The 15,877-nt window shown below is 41.1% G+C and overlaps 1 protein-coding gene across 1 annotated transcript in view; it reads left to right on the top strand.

Moving 5' to 3' along the window:
- LOC143724250 (NACHT, LRR and PYD domains-containing protein 3-like) overlaps nt 1–15,877 on the top strand; it is a 391,005-nt gene that overhangs the window by 74,188 nt on the left and 300,940 nt on the right. Inside the window, exon 9 of the mRNA XM_077217230.1 lies at nt 2,211–2,384. Coding sequence (XP_077073345.1) covers nt 2,211–2,384 — 174 coding nt within the window. The remainder of the gene's footprint in view (nt 1–2,210; nt 2,385–15,877) is intronic.

The raw sequence follows: 15,877 nt of genomic DNA, 5'->3' as shown, positions 1-15,877 counted from the left end.
TGAACCGCTGGTGACGCCACCTAACTACGGGAACATTAATAATCATATTGTTCAAACTACTGCCTTGATCAACACAAAATTAGTGTCATTTCAAAGCTTAGTCTGAACTTTACTATGGATTATGTTGATTTTGGACTCAAGATATTCCTCACAGAGGAACAACATTTTTAATAATGCCTTCCAGGTGTCAAGGGCTAAACAAAAAGGCTAGCTTGTTTCCAAATGCTGTAACTTTTGATTACTTAATGCTATCACCACAGAATTTGATCCAGATGCAGATCACATGTAGGGGAATATATATTTTCCTCATACCTTATTTCCTTCCTGAGTTATGGCATGTCAAATAAGAAAGATATGTGACCCGTCACAGAAACCAGGGACACAAGTCGGCAGCACAACTTTCGAGCAAAATGAGAAAGAAGAGTTTTTTTTCAAAATTGGTGATTTTCAATTTTTTGGAGAATCTGTTAATTGAAATCACGAAGAAGCCTCTCCATGTTTGAGATAGCAGTATTGGTATATTTAAAAGCTTACATTTTGAGGTTGAAATCGGCTTGTTTTCGGAGATTCTAGCATGCAGTAGGGGCGTGGCGTGTCATTGTCTGTGTGTATTTCCATACTGAATAACCCGGCGCTTTTGCCCCCGCCCTCCAAGTCAACCACATGGCTACTTATTATGCTGTGCTCTGGCCAGCTCTCTCTGATATCAAAATTCAATGAAGATGGATGCCGCAAAGATTGTCGCAGACGAGATGAACCGTCTGGCAGTTACACCGAAAATGTTTTCGCCGCACTTCGTGGGCTCGGGAAACTGAACCGGAGGTATGGGCGCAGCGCGCTCGCCCTCAGTGCTTCAATACGGCGGCTCGGCTCGCTGACAGCGGTGGCTGGCTGTTTCATATGTGACGGAGAATCGAAATAGAGGATGCAGTTAAGACCTTTGCTGCTGCGATGAAGGCCTGCCGTGCGTGTTTCTGAAATGTAAGTTAAGCTTCATTTGCTCTTTAGTCGTTATTTAAGATGCTGAACCTGCTGATGATATAATGTGCTCGCGGACATTTCATTTGTGTGTGTATACGCACATAAGAAAGTGGTGTAAAGAGATTTGCAACAGTAATTTGAGGAGGTGAAATGTGATTATTTGGAAAATTGCAGAAATGACTGCTTAAAGAAAAATGCCAGCAGGCATTTGCCTCCTACATAAACTTTAATATTGTTGACATTTTGGGCACACGAGCGTTGCGTACTATTTGCGCTATAGATATGTAGGCCTATGGCTTATTGGTCTTTGTTTGTTGTTGTTGGTTTTGCGTTATATGTATATGGCATATTGGTCTTTGTGTGTTGTTGCTGGTTTTGCGTTATACTGTATGTATATGGCATATTGGCCTTTGTGTGTTGTTGCTGGTTTTGCGTTATATGCAGGCTATATGGCATATTGGTCTTTGTGTGTTGTTGCTGGTTTTGCGTTATATGTATATGGCATATTGGTCTTTATGTGTTGTTGCTGGTTTCGCGTTATATGCAGGCTATATGGCATTATTGGTCTTTGTGTGTTGTTGCTGGTACGTTGCAAATAGAGGGGCAGCACAATTGTTTTTCGCCTAGTGCGGCAGAAGTGCACTCATTCGAAGTGTAAAAAAAGCTGTAAAGCACATGGAGGAGCTTTACAGGGGGTATGGCTTATCTAAATGAGATGTAAATGAGCCCTTTTGTCACCCCCAGCAGCAGAGACAGGTGAGAACTGCACAATCTTTAGCTCGTTTTCTCCTCTTTGAGCTTTTTTAAGTGCCTACTTTAAAATGGCCACAACTTCTCCAAATATTATGAGATTTCCACATGTTACACATCGTTGGAAAGCTTGGATATTACACTCTCAGAATCTATGAATAACTCAAAATGCCCCAGAACCGACTTGTGTCCCTAGTTTCCGTGACTGGTCACATATGTAACATTTCCCTTCAGCAGGCTTTTTTTGTCTTTTATAAGCAGTGTCTCAGCATGAGATTGTATCATTTCAGATTTTTTTTTTTATATTACATTTGGACAAAGTTTTCTATCAAATGACATCTACCTTTTAACTCTCCCTGATGTAGTTTAGGAGTTTTGAGTCTTTACTTTTGTGTGTGTCACTAAAAATGCCTTCAGGGTTTAAAGGTTTAATGAGATGTTCATCATTGATTTGAGTCATTTTCTCTTTCTGTCTTCAGTCTGTGTGATTGCACTATTACAGAGAAACAGAGTCTCATCCTGACTTCAGCTCTGAAATCAAACCCATCACACCTGAGAGAGCTGGACCTGAGCTGGAATAAACTAGGAGACTCAGGAGTGAAAAACCTCAGTGATCTACTGATGAACCCACAATTCAAGCTGGAGAAACTACAGTTAGTATCATTATACTGTACATTATTACTGTTTAGTTTATTTTAAGCAGTATCGGCTGGTGAAAAATATCATCAGGTCTTTCAGCGTTGTGGCTCTTCCTCAATCCGTCAAGCATCCTCCCTTCTCTCATTCAAAACCTCTTAAAAACAATGTTTTTCTCTGAATATTACTCTTCAGCTCACAGTCTGTAAATTATACCTTATTATATGTTGTTTGTTTGCATCCCTCTTTGTTAGTATCTTTAACCTAACTCTGTAAGTGACTCTGTGTATTACTCTCTGGCCTTGGTGTGTGTATTGTGCTTTAATGTTGATGTTGTTGTATTGCTTAACCCAGTGGTCCTCTTAGAGTGTTTTACCCCTGAGGCTTTTAACCTCCTCCTGCGTACCGCTCTCTGCACTCACTCCTTCAGTAAGAACAATATTTCCCCCTTAAATACACATTTCCAGTGCATTTTTTACCTTTAGAAAATAAATAATGCTTTAAATAAAAAAATGTTCAATAGAGAAATATGCAATGATTGTAAAAACGAAGTGACGCTTTTAAATATTAAATTAAATCCGCCAGTATGTGGCGGCAAGTCCCTGTCTTTATGAGCGAGTCATCGAGTCATTTATTCATCAGTAACGAAGCAAGTGTCTGTAATTATAAATGAATCATTGACTCACGATTCGTTCAAAGCCGCAGATTCGTTCACAAACACTGTTGTGGCTCTCGTTGGAGCTGTTGTTTTGTTGTACAGTGTTTAAAATGAACATCACTTAATATTAATACCTATCGTTTGTTGAACTGAATATTAATACCTATCGTTTGTTGAACTGAATATTAATACCTATCGTTTGTTGAACTGAATATTAATACCTATCGTTTGTTGAACTGAATATTAATACCTATCGTTTGTTGAACTGCTGTATAAAATTAATGTCACATTTGAAATCGTGTGGATATTCGTATAATGTGATCAACATTAACACAGGAACTCACACAGGGTGTTTTTGTATCGAAGAGTTTGAATCTTAAATCGATCTCTATGCACAGAGATCTGTGTATGTGTATATATTTGTTCTCTGTGCTAGTAAGTGCTAAATCTCCACTTTTACAAAGGTACATTGTGGAGAACGGCAGTGCGCACGGTTTGCCAAGACAGTATAATCTGCATGAGACATCATATGCTCGCTGCTTGTGTGAATCATCAGTTTTGACTGTAAAAAGATTTAATTTGATCGGATGTCACGTAGCCTCATGGGCGTCGGAACCATTGTATATGTGTGGGACAAGACCAATGATATTAGACCCGCCCACTTTTTATGACCAATGATATTGGACCCGCCCACTTTTACTGTCTCTAATTCAGCGCATACGTCTGTTCGCTGGCAAATGACCATGGTCATCATCGGGATAATCCACGGATAGCTGTGCATTTAATGCACGACGTGAAGCGGAGTTTACTTTACTTGTTTAATTAAAAGGCACCAGAATACATGAAATGGCATTTACTCCAGTAACATTTCTCTGGGGGAAGAGCCACACACTTGTTTTTTGCTTCCGACGCCCATGCGTAGCCTATACGGCATTTTACCTGCTAGAAATACATGCTAAGTTTTAATGTTGTTTAAAGGTGGAGTAGACTTGAATGAACGGCAAATTTCGTTATTTTGTTCTCGTAGGCTAACGTTACCCGCTTCTGTCACCTCACGTTCCCCAGTTTGAGAAACACTGCCTTAACCTGTCTTTGTAAAGCGACCTTGGGTGTTGGAAAGGCACTATATACATATGTATAAGCCTATAAAAATCATCATTATTATTATTATTAATATTATTATTAATGTAACACCAGCAGATGGTCAGGACGGCTATTTGATTCAATTACTGACAATCTAATCTACGAACATAGCTCCACTGCTCTCTGATCGGGACACCAGCAAATGGGTGGCTGCCATTTGATTAAATTATTAATGAATACACAAAGCAGTGTCCGGTTTTACCGACATGTGACCAAAAGGCGCCACTCTAACTAGAGATCCCGTGTGTAAACTCCCCAGGGTCCCCCTCCTGAAGATTGCCCCTCACAAACAAGACATTGTGTAGCCAGATAGTCAACCACTATTCTGGTGTTAAACTCATCAAATTCACAGAATACGCACACACGGAACAATCCCCCGCAGGGGATGAGCAAAAGTTGAGCAAAAGTTCACCACCCGCCAACCACGGGATGAACTTATACACACACGCGTATGCATTAACACGCAACCAGCAGCCATGGCACTTTTCAGAGAAAAAGTGCCTGTAAATATTTTTAAATGTATTCCTTTTGTGCGTCGATGTCTTCACATGCCACACGGGAACTACTGACAATTTTATTGTGTGTTAATCAAACTTTAAAATGCTTGTAATTCTGCATATGAATGTCACTTTGGTTTTCTTCTACTTTCATATTTCATGTTTGGTAGCCTCATGATCGTCGTGCTTTGACTAAACTAAACATACATGGAAATTTACAGTAAAATGTATTATTCTATGTGTACAGCCTGTCCAGTTAGAAATGACGAAATGTTATACCATCATAAACTATGCAAATAAGTTCTCCTGACGAAACAAAGAAGAACTTCTCCCGTTCAAAATGCTCCAAGATGATTTGCCCTCCCCGCAAAAAGGGGCGGGGATGGGATTTCCTCCAAAGAGGAACTCGCCCGTTTCTCTTCTCTTCTCTTCGGTCAAAACTCGGGAAACACCAGCTTCGGACGGGCTTCGGCCACCGTCTCGGACGCGCACCTCCGCGTCACTCCCGATCCTTCTTTTCTTTTCTTTACTAAGTGTTATTTTCATATTCGCCTCATATTCGATGAACTCTGAATCATTTCTTTGGTAACTTCACGCCGTTGAACCTTTAAAGTTTAAACTTCCCGCGAGTCTGCTTGCCCGGAAAAGACGTGAAGCTGCTTTGATACAATCTGTATTGTAAAAAGCGCTATATAAATAAAGGTGACTTGACTTGACTTGACATTATGGCCCCGTAGAAGCCGTTTTTGTTAAAAACAGGTTAACGATTGCGTCATAACCACGCAACTTTATGTCGCACAATAGAGACATTACCGTATAGACAGGAGGAGAAGCTCGCAGGTGTAGGGTATGGACCAATCAGACACATACTATTTATTCATTATATACAAAGGTTTATGAAACTCCTCACACAGCCCAAATGAACAAACACAAGTGAAAGAAACAGTGTCATGTTACAGGGCATGATAAGGAGATTTTACGACCTCCGAGGAATGTGGCCACATACTCAAGAGAGAGACTATGAAACAGAAACCCTCTTTAAAACAGACTTTGCTGCGTTAATCATAGACTAACTGATCTATAAATGAACATGCATAAAACTGTGAAAGAAACAGTGTAAATGGTTTACTGTCTCGTGTACTATTAGGTATATATTATGGTATGTATCCTGGTATACAACCAACTAACGATCAATGTAACCTCACCTGTATAATGCCTCCTACCTAAATAATCCTCATTTAATGACTCACACTTTGATGTACATAACCTTCTTCTAGAATGCAGTGTGGATGTGTTATAGCTATTTTAGCATTAATGAAGGTATAATCATATTATGGGACAAAGATCCGTAAATCAACTAAGAGCCACTTTCCCTCTCAGACATGTCCCCTTTCTGATTGGTCGAGTTCAACCCTTAGGGGAGGATCTTCTCCAGGCCTTATTAGAGACAGTCCACATGTGACCTCCCTCTCTTAGTTTTTTCATCCAGCCGCAACACTGTTCTGGTGAGACTGGGGAGCCCCCTCCCCCTCCACGGGGGCCCCAGGGCCCAGCAGGCCTCGATTCCAACCAGATCCGGCCTCATGGAAAAGAGAGAAGACTCTCTCACAAAGAACCAAGGACAATCTCAGGAGTTTTGGAACAAAGACTCCAACCAACAAAGACTCCAACCAACAACGACTCCAATCACCCATCCTTCCGACTTCCTCACTTCTCCTGGGTGCTCGGCGTGGCCTCAACAGAGTCCCAGGCCTTCACCAAACCAGTCATGCGTTCCTGGAGAAAGAGAACGCTCAACCAACTTCCACTTGACACTGCCGGAACCATCAACGACTCCAATTTTCAACAACTTCAAGAATTGTTCCCATTACAAATGCAAGTATTCAATTCAATGAAATGTGAAAATGAAATTCTGATGGTTCTTCTCATAGACCCTTTTCCGGTTTCCAATTTCATCCTATCACTAACCTATTTATGTATTCATGTGTGTATGTTGTTTAGTTTATTTATATTCATATAAATATCTATTTTTAGTTAATAAAACTTGTACATAATATGTATTTGGTTCTGTTTTGTTTGCAATACAAGTCACTTTACGATCACGGTTTTTGCTACTGGCTCAAAGTACTGTACAGGCGAAGAAATAATTATTCTTCGGTGGCCATGGAAGATACCCTTTATTAGAATAAATTAATAATCAAAATAGTTCGTTGGAAGAACTGATTAATTGATTGTAATATTAATTCAGCCACATCAAGTTAATCCAATTAACTGACCCAAATATTTATAATTAATAATAACAAGATATTATTGATTATTAATATTTCCAAAAAGCTGAGTTCCTTACATAATGGTGGAGAATGCAGGCATCGTATTAAACATTGTATGCAAGCAGACAGTAATCAATCATATGTTGTCCCATAAGTTTTATTAACATCTCATACATGCACGTACAAGTTTCTGAGTAAATCAGCAAAACTATAGCTTGAATATGCCTTCCTACGAATGGCAGAAAGTTCACAAATGCTATAATGCATATTTAAATCGTACGATAAGAAACTCCTGATATTAGCGAAGAAAGCCTAATTTCAGATATAAATCGAGCATAAGCCTTCTCTGACGAAGAAATCTCAGATTAGCCGCGCGCATAAATGGTACCAGAACTAATTAACCTGATATGGACGAAGAAATCTCCATTTTCAGCATTTTTGAATGTGATCTGAGCGATGTTCCTCAATCACCGATTAAGGCCTTATTATGCGTTACGTCATTGTATTCATATTAAACCGCTGAAGCGCTCATATGAAACAATCGCGTCGAATTAGTGGTATAAATTCTAGCTTAGCTAACTAGTAATTTGCCATTGTCTGTGAAAGAACGGTGCTGTTTTGATTTGTTAAAAAGAGTCACTCACACGCACCGTCGTGTCTAAGCGAGAGACTCAGTGCAAACTGTCAGCACAGCTCGATCGCTGCTCCGAACGATCTGTGTTGTTGGTTGGCATTGCGTCCGGAACGCGAGCAGGCGTTCCTATCTAGTTTTTCTGACAACAGCACCAATCTCACAGACCCTCGTGTAAACAAGCGACGGTTGTAGCCAATAGCTCCCTCAATCCTAACTTACACGCATGACTTACAAGTAAAACCCTCTACCTCGAGTGATAGTTTTAGCACCGCCTAAAAACTTAGACACGTTAGAGCGTAAAGTGTAACCTTAAACCAAAGACTATAGATTTTGCGTGATTTGAACTGAGTGATTTGAACACGAGTAATGAGAGTCAAAGCTCTTCGAGGCTTTGAATCAAAGGAGTCAACTGAGTCACAAATGATTCTTTGTTTGAAGCGCCCTCGCTGGCGACCCCTGCTGGTCAAAACAGTGGAAGTGTAGCGGAAACTCAAATCAACGGAACACCTTTTACAAACCAATCGCAAAGGTTTTATCAAAAGGTGTAATCAGGTAATGGCAATCCGCGAGCTACCTAATATCGTTTAATATGAGGTGTCTTTCAAGGCATAATATCTTAGTAAACCGTAGGGCTCGTTTTATGAAAGCTTGACTTGAAAGTCAATCAGACCATTTATCAAATGCGTCATTAAATGTGTACGAATCTATAAAGTGATACGAGATCACATAGAGACCAGATACACAATGGTTCACGAACCGTTGAAATTTAAAACAATTTCGAAACAGCTATGACGCGTAACGAAGCCCAGTTTAATAAAATCACGTGACCTTAGCAGTGATACACTCCGAATGATTTGAGACGAATGATTCACCCTGGTGTCAGAGCTTCACGAAGCACGTCTCATAAGAGGGTTAAACCACCCTCTTCTCTCTCTCTTTCTCTCTCTCGACCCCTTCCTCTTGGTTTCACTTTCAGATTGAAACCCAGATACTTTGGGTTTTTATTTGTGTTTCTTTTATTTTTACTTAAATCTACCCCTATTTTATTTTGTGTATTTACACCTGTTGAGCCTGAATAGTCCTATTCAGTTAAATTGAATTTAATTAAATTGGGAATTTAATTAAATCAATTTGCTTAGTCAAGTTCCCCTCTAGTTACCAGAGCTATGAGAACACACAATGTTTACATAATTTTTTTTATTTTTTTTTATTTTATTTCAATTTAGTTATTTACGTTTGTTTCAGCCTGAATTCTTATATTCAGCTAAAGAAAAAAAGAAGGGCTTAACTAAATTTGAAATTTAATTAAATTACTTGATACGCTTCCCTTTCCTTTTAGTTTTCTTAGAGCTATAAGGACGTTCTAACTTTACCTTTACCTTATTTTAGATCACTAGTCACTATCCTCATCTTCTCTCTCTCTATAGGATTACAATATCTAGCGACTGTTGTTTCCATAGCGAGTTACACAGGTCATTAATATCCTACTTCCTGTCTGTGTTTTACCCATCCTCACTCCTTAGCACCAAGCTAAGTACATGAAGTACGGCTAAACACAAACGCACAGTAGGCCCCAGACAGAACTGGAAACACTTCCCATTGTTTCTTCTTCTTCTTTTGGACCTTGAGATGTCTGATGTGTCCCTGGTAGCTTAGTCTAACAGCAGCATAACCCATAAGTGACTCCTGTTTACCTATGTCTCCTAGCTAAACCTAAATAGGTAAAACACTCCTTTCTTCCTCTTCTTTTCTGGTTTCATCCCATTGTTTTATTTTGGTTTTGCTCTATCTGTTACTCTCGTAGCACAACATGTGATAAGAACCATCAGCATTTTTGAGTAATAGGTTATGACATGTAAGAGCCCAGTCATCAGTCGATGCTGCTTAAAGCACGTCAACTAAGATACTCAAAACTTTTTTTTTTTTGTTGTGTGTGCTCACCAACACTAAATTTTAGCTGCTCCACATAGCCATTCTCCCACACAGATGCAAGGACCCTGACAGAGCAGAGCAACTGAAAGAGATCATCAGTTTTCAGGCGGACGACAGCTCTGAGCACCTGCAAACCGACGGGTAAAGAACCGTTTCACTCAAAGAACTTAAAGAAATGGTTGAACTCAAAGAGAGCTAAAGCCATCAATGTGCAGCGGAAGTCCGAACACTGACTTAGCGATGCTGTAACATTATTGACGCACTCCATGTGGTCCAAAGAGAGCTGCAACAGTCCAACCCACTGCAAATGGACCACACAAGAAAGATGGACCCTGCTGACCTTCACATTAGCAGCGTAAGCTTCCCCAGCCCTGCACAAAGGGGGGAGGAGCCAAAGCCCTCGGCTTAACACTTCACCAGACAGTGCCCTGAGAGCCCCTGCAGCTGCAGGAGGAAAAGGTAAATCAGACAAACCCTGAAATGGCACATGAAGTGACACTCAACAATCTCAAGTGAAAGGTCAGAAACATCCCTGCCAATCTACGAGACATTGATTTTCACCTGCAGTCTCCAACCGGTATGGCACACCGAGACAGACTCCATCTGATCTGGACACATCCAGCCCAGCTGGGCCCTGCCCAAACACCAAGCAGGACAGACCTAGAAGGCCCTGTGCTACCACCACCAACTCCGAACGAGTTGTCTGTGGAACTTACAACGAACCTGTGACGGAGGAGGACACCAGCTTCAAGAAACTTTTCCTCCAAAACCAGTTAGTCACCATATTTTCACCTGCCCCCACGCAATGCCCACTCAACGATGCGTGACCTGATGCGGAAGGCCTCTAACACAGAAGGCCTCCCCAGAAAGGGTTCCTAAGACCCCATTGATCCTGAACTGCAAAACCAGAAGCCACACAGCATGAACACAATGCAAGACTCTGCTAAAAAGTCCCTGGTCAGCATAGGACATAAAACTTTTAAAGTAGATGAAAATGGGTGCTCAAAGAGCAGCAAGACTCTGCATTAGTAAAAATAGAATTTTACTGATATAAAGAAAATCTTGAATGGACGTGTAAGCCTCACCTGCCAACAGACTATGCACAACTCTTTTGAAACAAACATTTGCTACATGCTGGTTGAATTGGCACTGCTACATTAGTTTCCATGACAATGAAGGGTTACAGGAAACACTAGCTCCAAATAGGGCATACCTTGACGCCATAGTGTAGGAAAACCACCTGAGTTTTAAACTACTGTTAACCTACAGGCGTGCATTTGACCATTGCGGTCCAACTGGAACACAACATGCGATACGCATTTTGATCACTGGTTGCTGGCTTGTCTAAATGCAGATAAAACGATAGCGGGAATTGACATCTCTACTGTAAGTGAAAGAGTCTTAGATTTCCAACTGGTATCAGTAAGTTCAGCATTAAAGCGTAAGTCTGTTTGACAAAGGAATCTCATCTCAGCAGCTTGTAAACTGTACCGATATCTATCCTGCTTTGGTTAAAGAAATCCAAATTGCAGTATTGCTAAACCTGTTTCTGAAAAAGAAAGCTCAGGACAGTGTTATATATACGTAGACCTGGGTGATGCTCCCCTTTCTACAATGTAAAGGCCTTACAAATTATTGTTAGATTGATTTAATTCACCTAAATTTTTAGCTGCATCCACAAGCAGAGAGCTACCTAGCGATCAAAACTGTTCACTCGCTGAAAAGTCAGCATTTATGCATGAGAGGGACGTAACTATATAGGCTTAGACAAGCTTTGACTTACAGCAAATCTATTTCCTTACTTTGTAAACGAATAGAATAAGTTGTGTAAAGTAAAGAGAAGAGTTCCATGAGTAAAATTAGCAAATGCCAAAACACATTAGCATTTTACTGAATGTAACATCAAGTTCTTGAAAGACTTAAAGTATAGGCGCCCCCTTTTAACCCGTTTAAACATGCATAACTCAGTAAAATGTGTAGACATTCTTCAGGTACTGTTGAATTGTTCTGACATGCACTGGTTCCCATGACAATGACTTGTCACAGGAAGTGCTAACTCGTGACGTCATTTTGTAATCAAACCAGCCTAGGTGGCTAAGCTAACTTAACCTAGCGTCCATCCAGCTTAGGCTAAGCTAAGCTAACCTAGCATCCATCCAGCTTAGGCTAAGCTACATAATAACTTCTACAGTTAGCGGTTAGCATCATTTACTTGAAGCCTTAATTACAGCTTTTATGTATACAGCGCAAAGTATTCTAAAATACTTTCTTTAACCCCATTTAGGGTTTCTAATTTTTCTCTTTCCTTACTTTCAATTCTTCTCAGCTGAATTTCACCTTCACTAGTTTAGGCATAGTCCTTGCTGAGCGCTGTAGGCTAAATTTGCAGATGCCCTGTCAATTAAACCCAAGATTAATTACATGTAAGCTGTGTAGCTAGAGAAGAATTCTTATAGTTATGAGAATTTTCATCAGCATGTTGACTAAACCTTTGGAGGGACACACACGGTGTGGTCTTAAACACGCAACAGCTGTGACCCACTATGGAGTGTTGGTCCAGGCAAATCTAAAGGTTAGTCACTAGTGCTATTGATTACTCTCAATTTCAGATCATTCCGGCTGTTTTGATCACTTACTTAAGTCCTTTTTATTTTTATTTTACTTCGATAATAATAGCAGTCAGCTATTCACTTGTCTATACTGTCATGTATATGATTTATTTCCATTTCTTCTCTTGTTCAAATGTGGTTCCATTTCCCATAGGGCCCAGAAAGGAACCAGAGACACCTTTATTTGTGATTTTGTTTTATTTTCAACAAGTGCACTAATTTTTATGACCCTGCAACACAAGTAACTTCAACGATTACTAGGGCATAACTATAGTCCTGAGGATTGATAATAAGCATAATTTGAATAGGAAAGCTGTCCTTTTTCCTCCTATTCTTCACTTCGTCAAGCCGTAGTGAACCACCAGTTAAGTCCAGAGAAATATTTTAGTCATAAGAACCATCTTAAGTCATTTATTTCATCTCGGCTATGCCCTTTCCAGGAAATACTCTCGGAACCACACAAGTCTTAGCCTCCTAACATTCACAGATAAGATGATAAGGATACAATACACGCTTCACTAGCTAGCTACACATGAAATACCTAGCTTTATGCTACATATCTAGCGAACCCATTAAACCGTGGCTCTGAACTTTCTAGGGTCATGCATTAGTCTCTCACCACAGGTGTGCCAAAATGTTGCAGATCCTCTGCTTAACCTGACCTTAACCGGTTAGGAGAACGAAAAGACTGACAAGCCATCGCGAGGAACACTGTTCCACCCATGGCTGCTGACATCCGACGGCACCGGAGCCAACGGAACTGCACCATGAGAGAAGAGGACAAACGACCCATGACCCAAGCCAGAGTTACAGCCACACCGGGGTGATCAAGATTCTCATCTCCTTACCCCACCTTATGGGTATAAAACAGAAGGTAAACAACCTCACATAATAGATCACAGCGTCCCACAAGGAGCGGACCTGTGCCCAAAGCCTTACAGACCAGCTAGACACTGAGGTTCGAACCAGATTCAATGCAGCTGGACTGAGCATGCCCAGGACCAGCACAGAACTGTCACCATGGCAACAACCCAGGTACCAGCCAAGCCCCTTGGAGAAGCCATGGAGGACAGCACCCTCAACCTGCAAACATCACAGGAAGACCACGGCTGTCAACGACAGCATCCTCTTCCATACCCTTCACACAGGTGTCAATCTGAGGCTCCGCAAGGACAGCTGGACGCACCTGCCTCAGAGTTACTGGAGCCGCTGACACACGCAAAATAGCTCCCTGCACAGGACTCACCCGAGGAGTCCTGTAAGGTACAAGCTTCCGACTCCTTGCCCACCCCAGCTTAGGCAAGCTTGCGTCGGCACCACCATAAGGACAGAACAACACTTCAATCCTTCAGACCTCTCGTGACTGAGAGGCTAACAACCACCTTCTGACCTCCGGCCACCAGCACCATGTCAGCTTGAAAACCTCTCTATGCTACATAGAGGCCTAACCACTTCCTGCAACCACAAGGAAACACCTGCCCCAAAACTAATGAACTTCAGAATGTCCCAACACCTGCTGCCTCAACACCTGCTGCAGAGACCTGGACTTGGCTACTGTCCATATCACCAGCCGTGGAACGACCACCGCTCCAGAAGACACGAGCAACCAGAGGCCACCATGGCCTTCCAGCCTTCTATGACAAGTGTGTGTCCGATCTCTCTGCACTTCCAACTTCGCTCGTGGTTGTCCTTGAGGGGGGACAACAACGATCGAGAGGGGGGATCTGTAGGGTATGGACCAATCAAACACATACTATTTATTCATTATATACAAAGGTTTATGAAACTCCTCACACAGCCCAAATGAACAAACACAAGTGAAAGAAACAGTGTCATGTTACAGGGCATGATAAGGAGATTTTACGACCTCCGAGGAATGTGGCCACATACTCAAGAGAGAGACTATGAAACAGAAACCCTCTTTAAAACAGACTTTGCTGCGTTAATCATAGACTAACTGATCTATAAATGAACATGCATAAAACTGTGAAAGAAACAGTGTAAATGGTTTACTGTCTCCTGTACTATTAGGTATATATTATGGTATGTATCCTGGTATACAACCAACTAACGATCAATGTAACCTCACCTGTATAATGCCTCCTACCTAAATAATCCTCATTTAATGACTCACACTTTGATGTACATAACCTTCTTCTAGAATGCAGTGTGGATGTGTTATAGCTATTTTAGCATTAATGAAGGTATAATCATATTATGGGACAAAGATCCGTAAATCAACTAAGAGCCACTTTCCCTCTCAGACATGTCCCCTTTCTGATTGGTCGAGTTCAACCCTTAGGGGAGAATCTTCTCCAGGCCTTATTAGAGACAGTCCACATGTGACCTCCCTCTCTTAGTTTTTTCATCCAGCCGCAACACTGTTCTGGTGAGACTGGGGAGCCCCCTCCCCCTCCACGGGGGCCCCAGGGCCCAGCAGGCCTCGATTCCAACCAGATCCGGCCTCATGGAAAAGAGAGAAGACTTTCTCACAAAGAACCAAGGACAATCTCAGGATTTTGGAACAAAGACTCCAACCAACAAAGACTCCAACCAACAACGACTCCAATCACCCATCCTTCCGACTTCCTCACTTCTCCTGGGTGCTCGGCGTGGCCTCAACAGAGTCCCAGGCCTTCACCAAACCAGTCATGCGTTCCTGGAGAAAGAGAACGCTCAACCAACTTCCACTTGACACTGCCGGAACCATCAACGACTCCAATTTTCAACAACTTCAAGAATTGTTCCCATTACAAATGCAAGTATTCAATTCAATGAAATGTGAAAATGAAATTCTGATGGTTCTTCTCATAGACCCTTTTCCGGTTTCCAATTTCATCCTATCACTAACCTATTTATGTATTCATGTGTGTATGTTGTTTAGTTTATTTATATTCATATAAATATCTATATTTAGTTAATAAAACTTGTACATAATATGTATTTGGTTCTGTTTTGTTTGCAATACAAGTCATTTTACGATCACGGTTTTTGCTACTGGCTCAAAGTACTGTACAGGCGAAGAAATAATTATTCTTCGGTGGCCATGGAAGATACCCTTTATTAGAATAAATTAATAATCAAAATAGTTCGTTGGAAGAACTGATTAATTGATTGTAATATTAATTCAGCCACATCAAGTTAATCCAATTAACTGACCCAAATATTTATAATTAATAATAACAAGATATTATTGATTATTAATATTTCCAAAAAGCTGAGTTCCTTACACAGGCAATCGGGGGGACGTTCCGTCAAGGGAGAAGCCCATAGAAAATGAGTCCATAAAAGCAACAGGACAAAATATTTCAACAACGTTTTTGGGGAATTGGAAATAATTCGGTATGTGGCAAGTGAATACATATGAAGTGATTAACGTTGGCGATTTTCACGCACAGCTACTAGAAGATTTACGTCTGTCAGACAGGTTGCTCACGTCATCAAGCTTAGTTTGAGTCGGTTTGAGTCTGCGCGTCAGGAACGGAAGTGCTCAAAAATCGCTAAAAATGGGCTTCAACTGTCTCAACTGAGTTCCAATGAGATGGCTCTGTCCTCTTCTTATACTGTCTATGGTACCAGCTCCGAGAGAAGCCTCGCGCCGCTTCCCTTTATCGCTAGCCTGTTGTGCCTGTGACAGAGTTGCGAACTCTCGCGAGACAAATAAGCAACTGGAGCTTCAAAAACAGGCCCAAAACAAGCCCAATATTATTAGATTATTTGGTTTCAGCTTTATCATTTATTATTTATTACCAACAAATGAGCCTGCG

This window comes from Siphateles boraxobius, unplaced genomic scaffold, assembly GCF_051911475.1.
Source record: "Siphateles boraxobius isolate OS27281-9 unplaced genomic scaffold, OSU_SipBor_1 70, whole genome shotgun sequence".
In the NCBI taxonomy this organism is placed as follows: Eukaryota; Metazoa; Chordata; class Actinopteri; order Cypriniformes; family Leuciscidae; genus Siphateles; species Siphateles boraxobius.
This window is presented reverse-complemented; position numbering and strand designations above follow the sequence as displayed.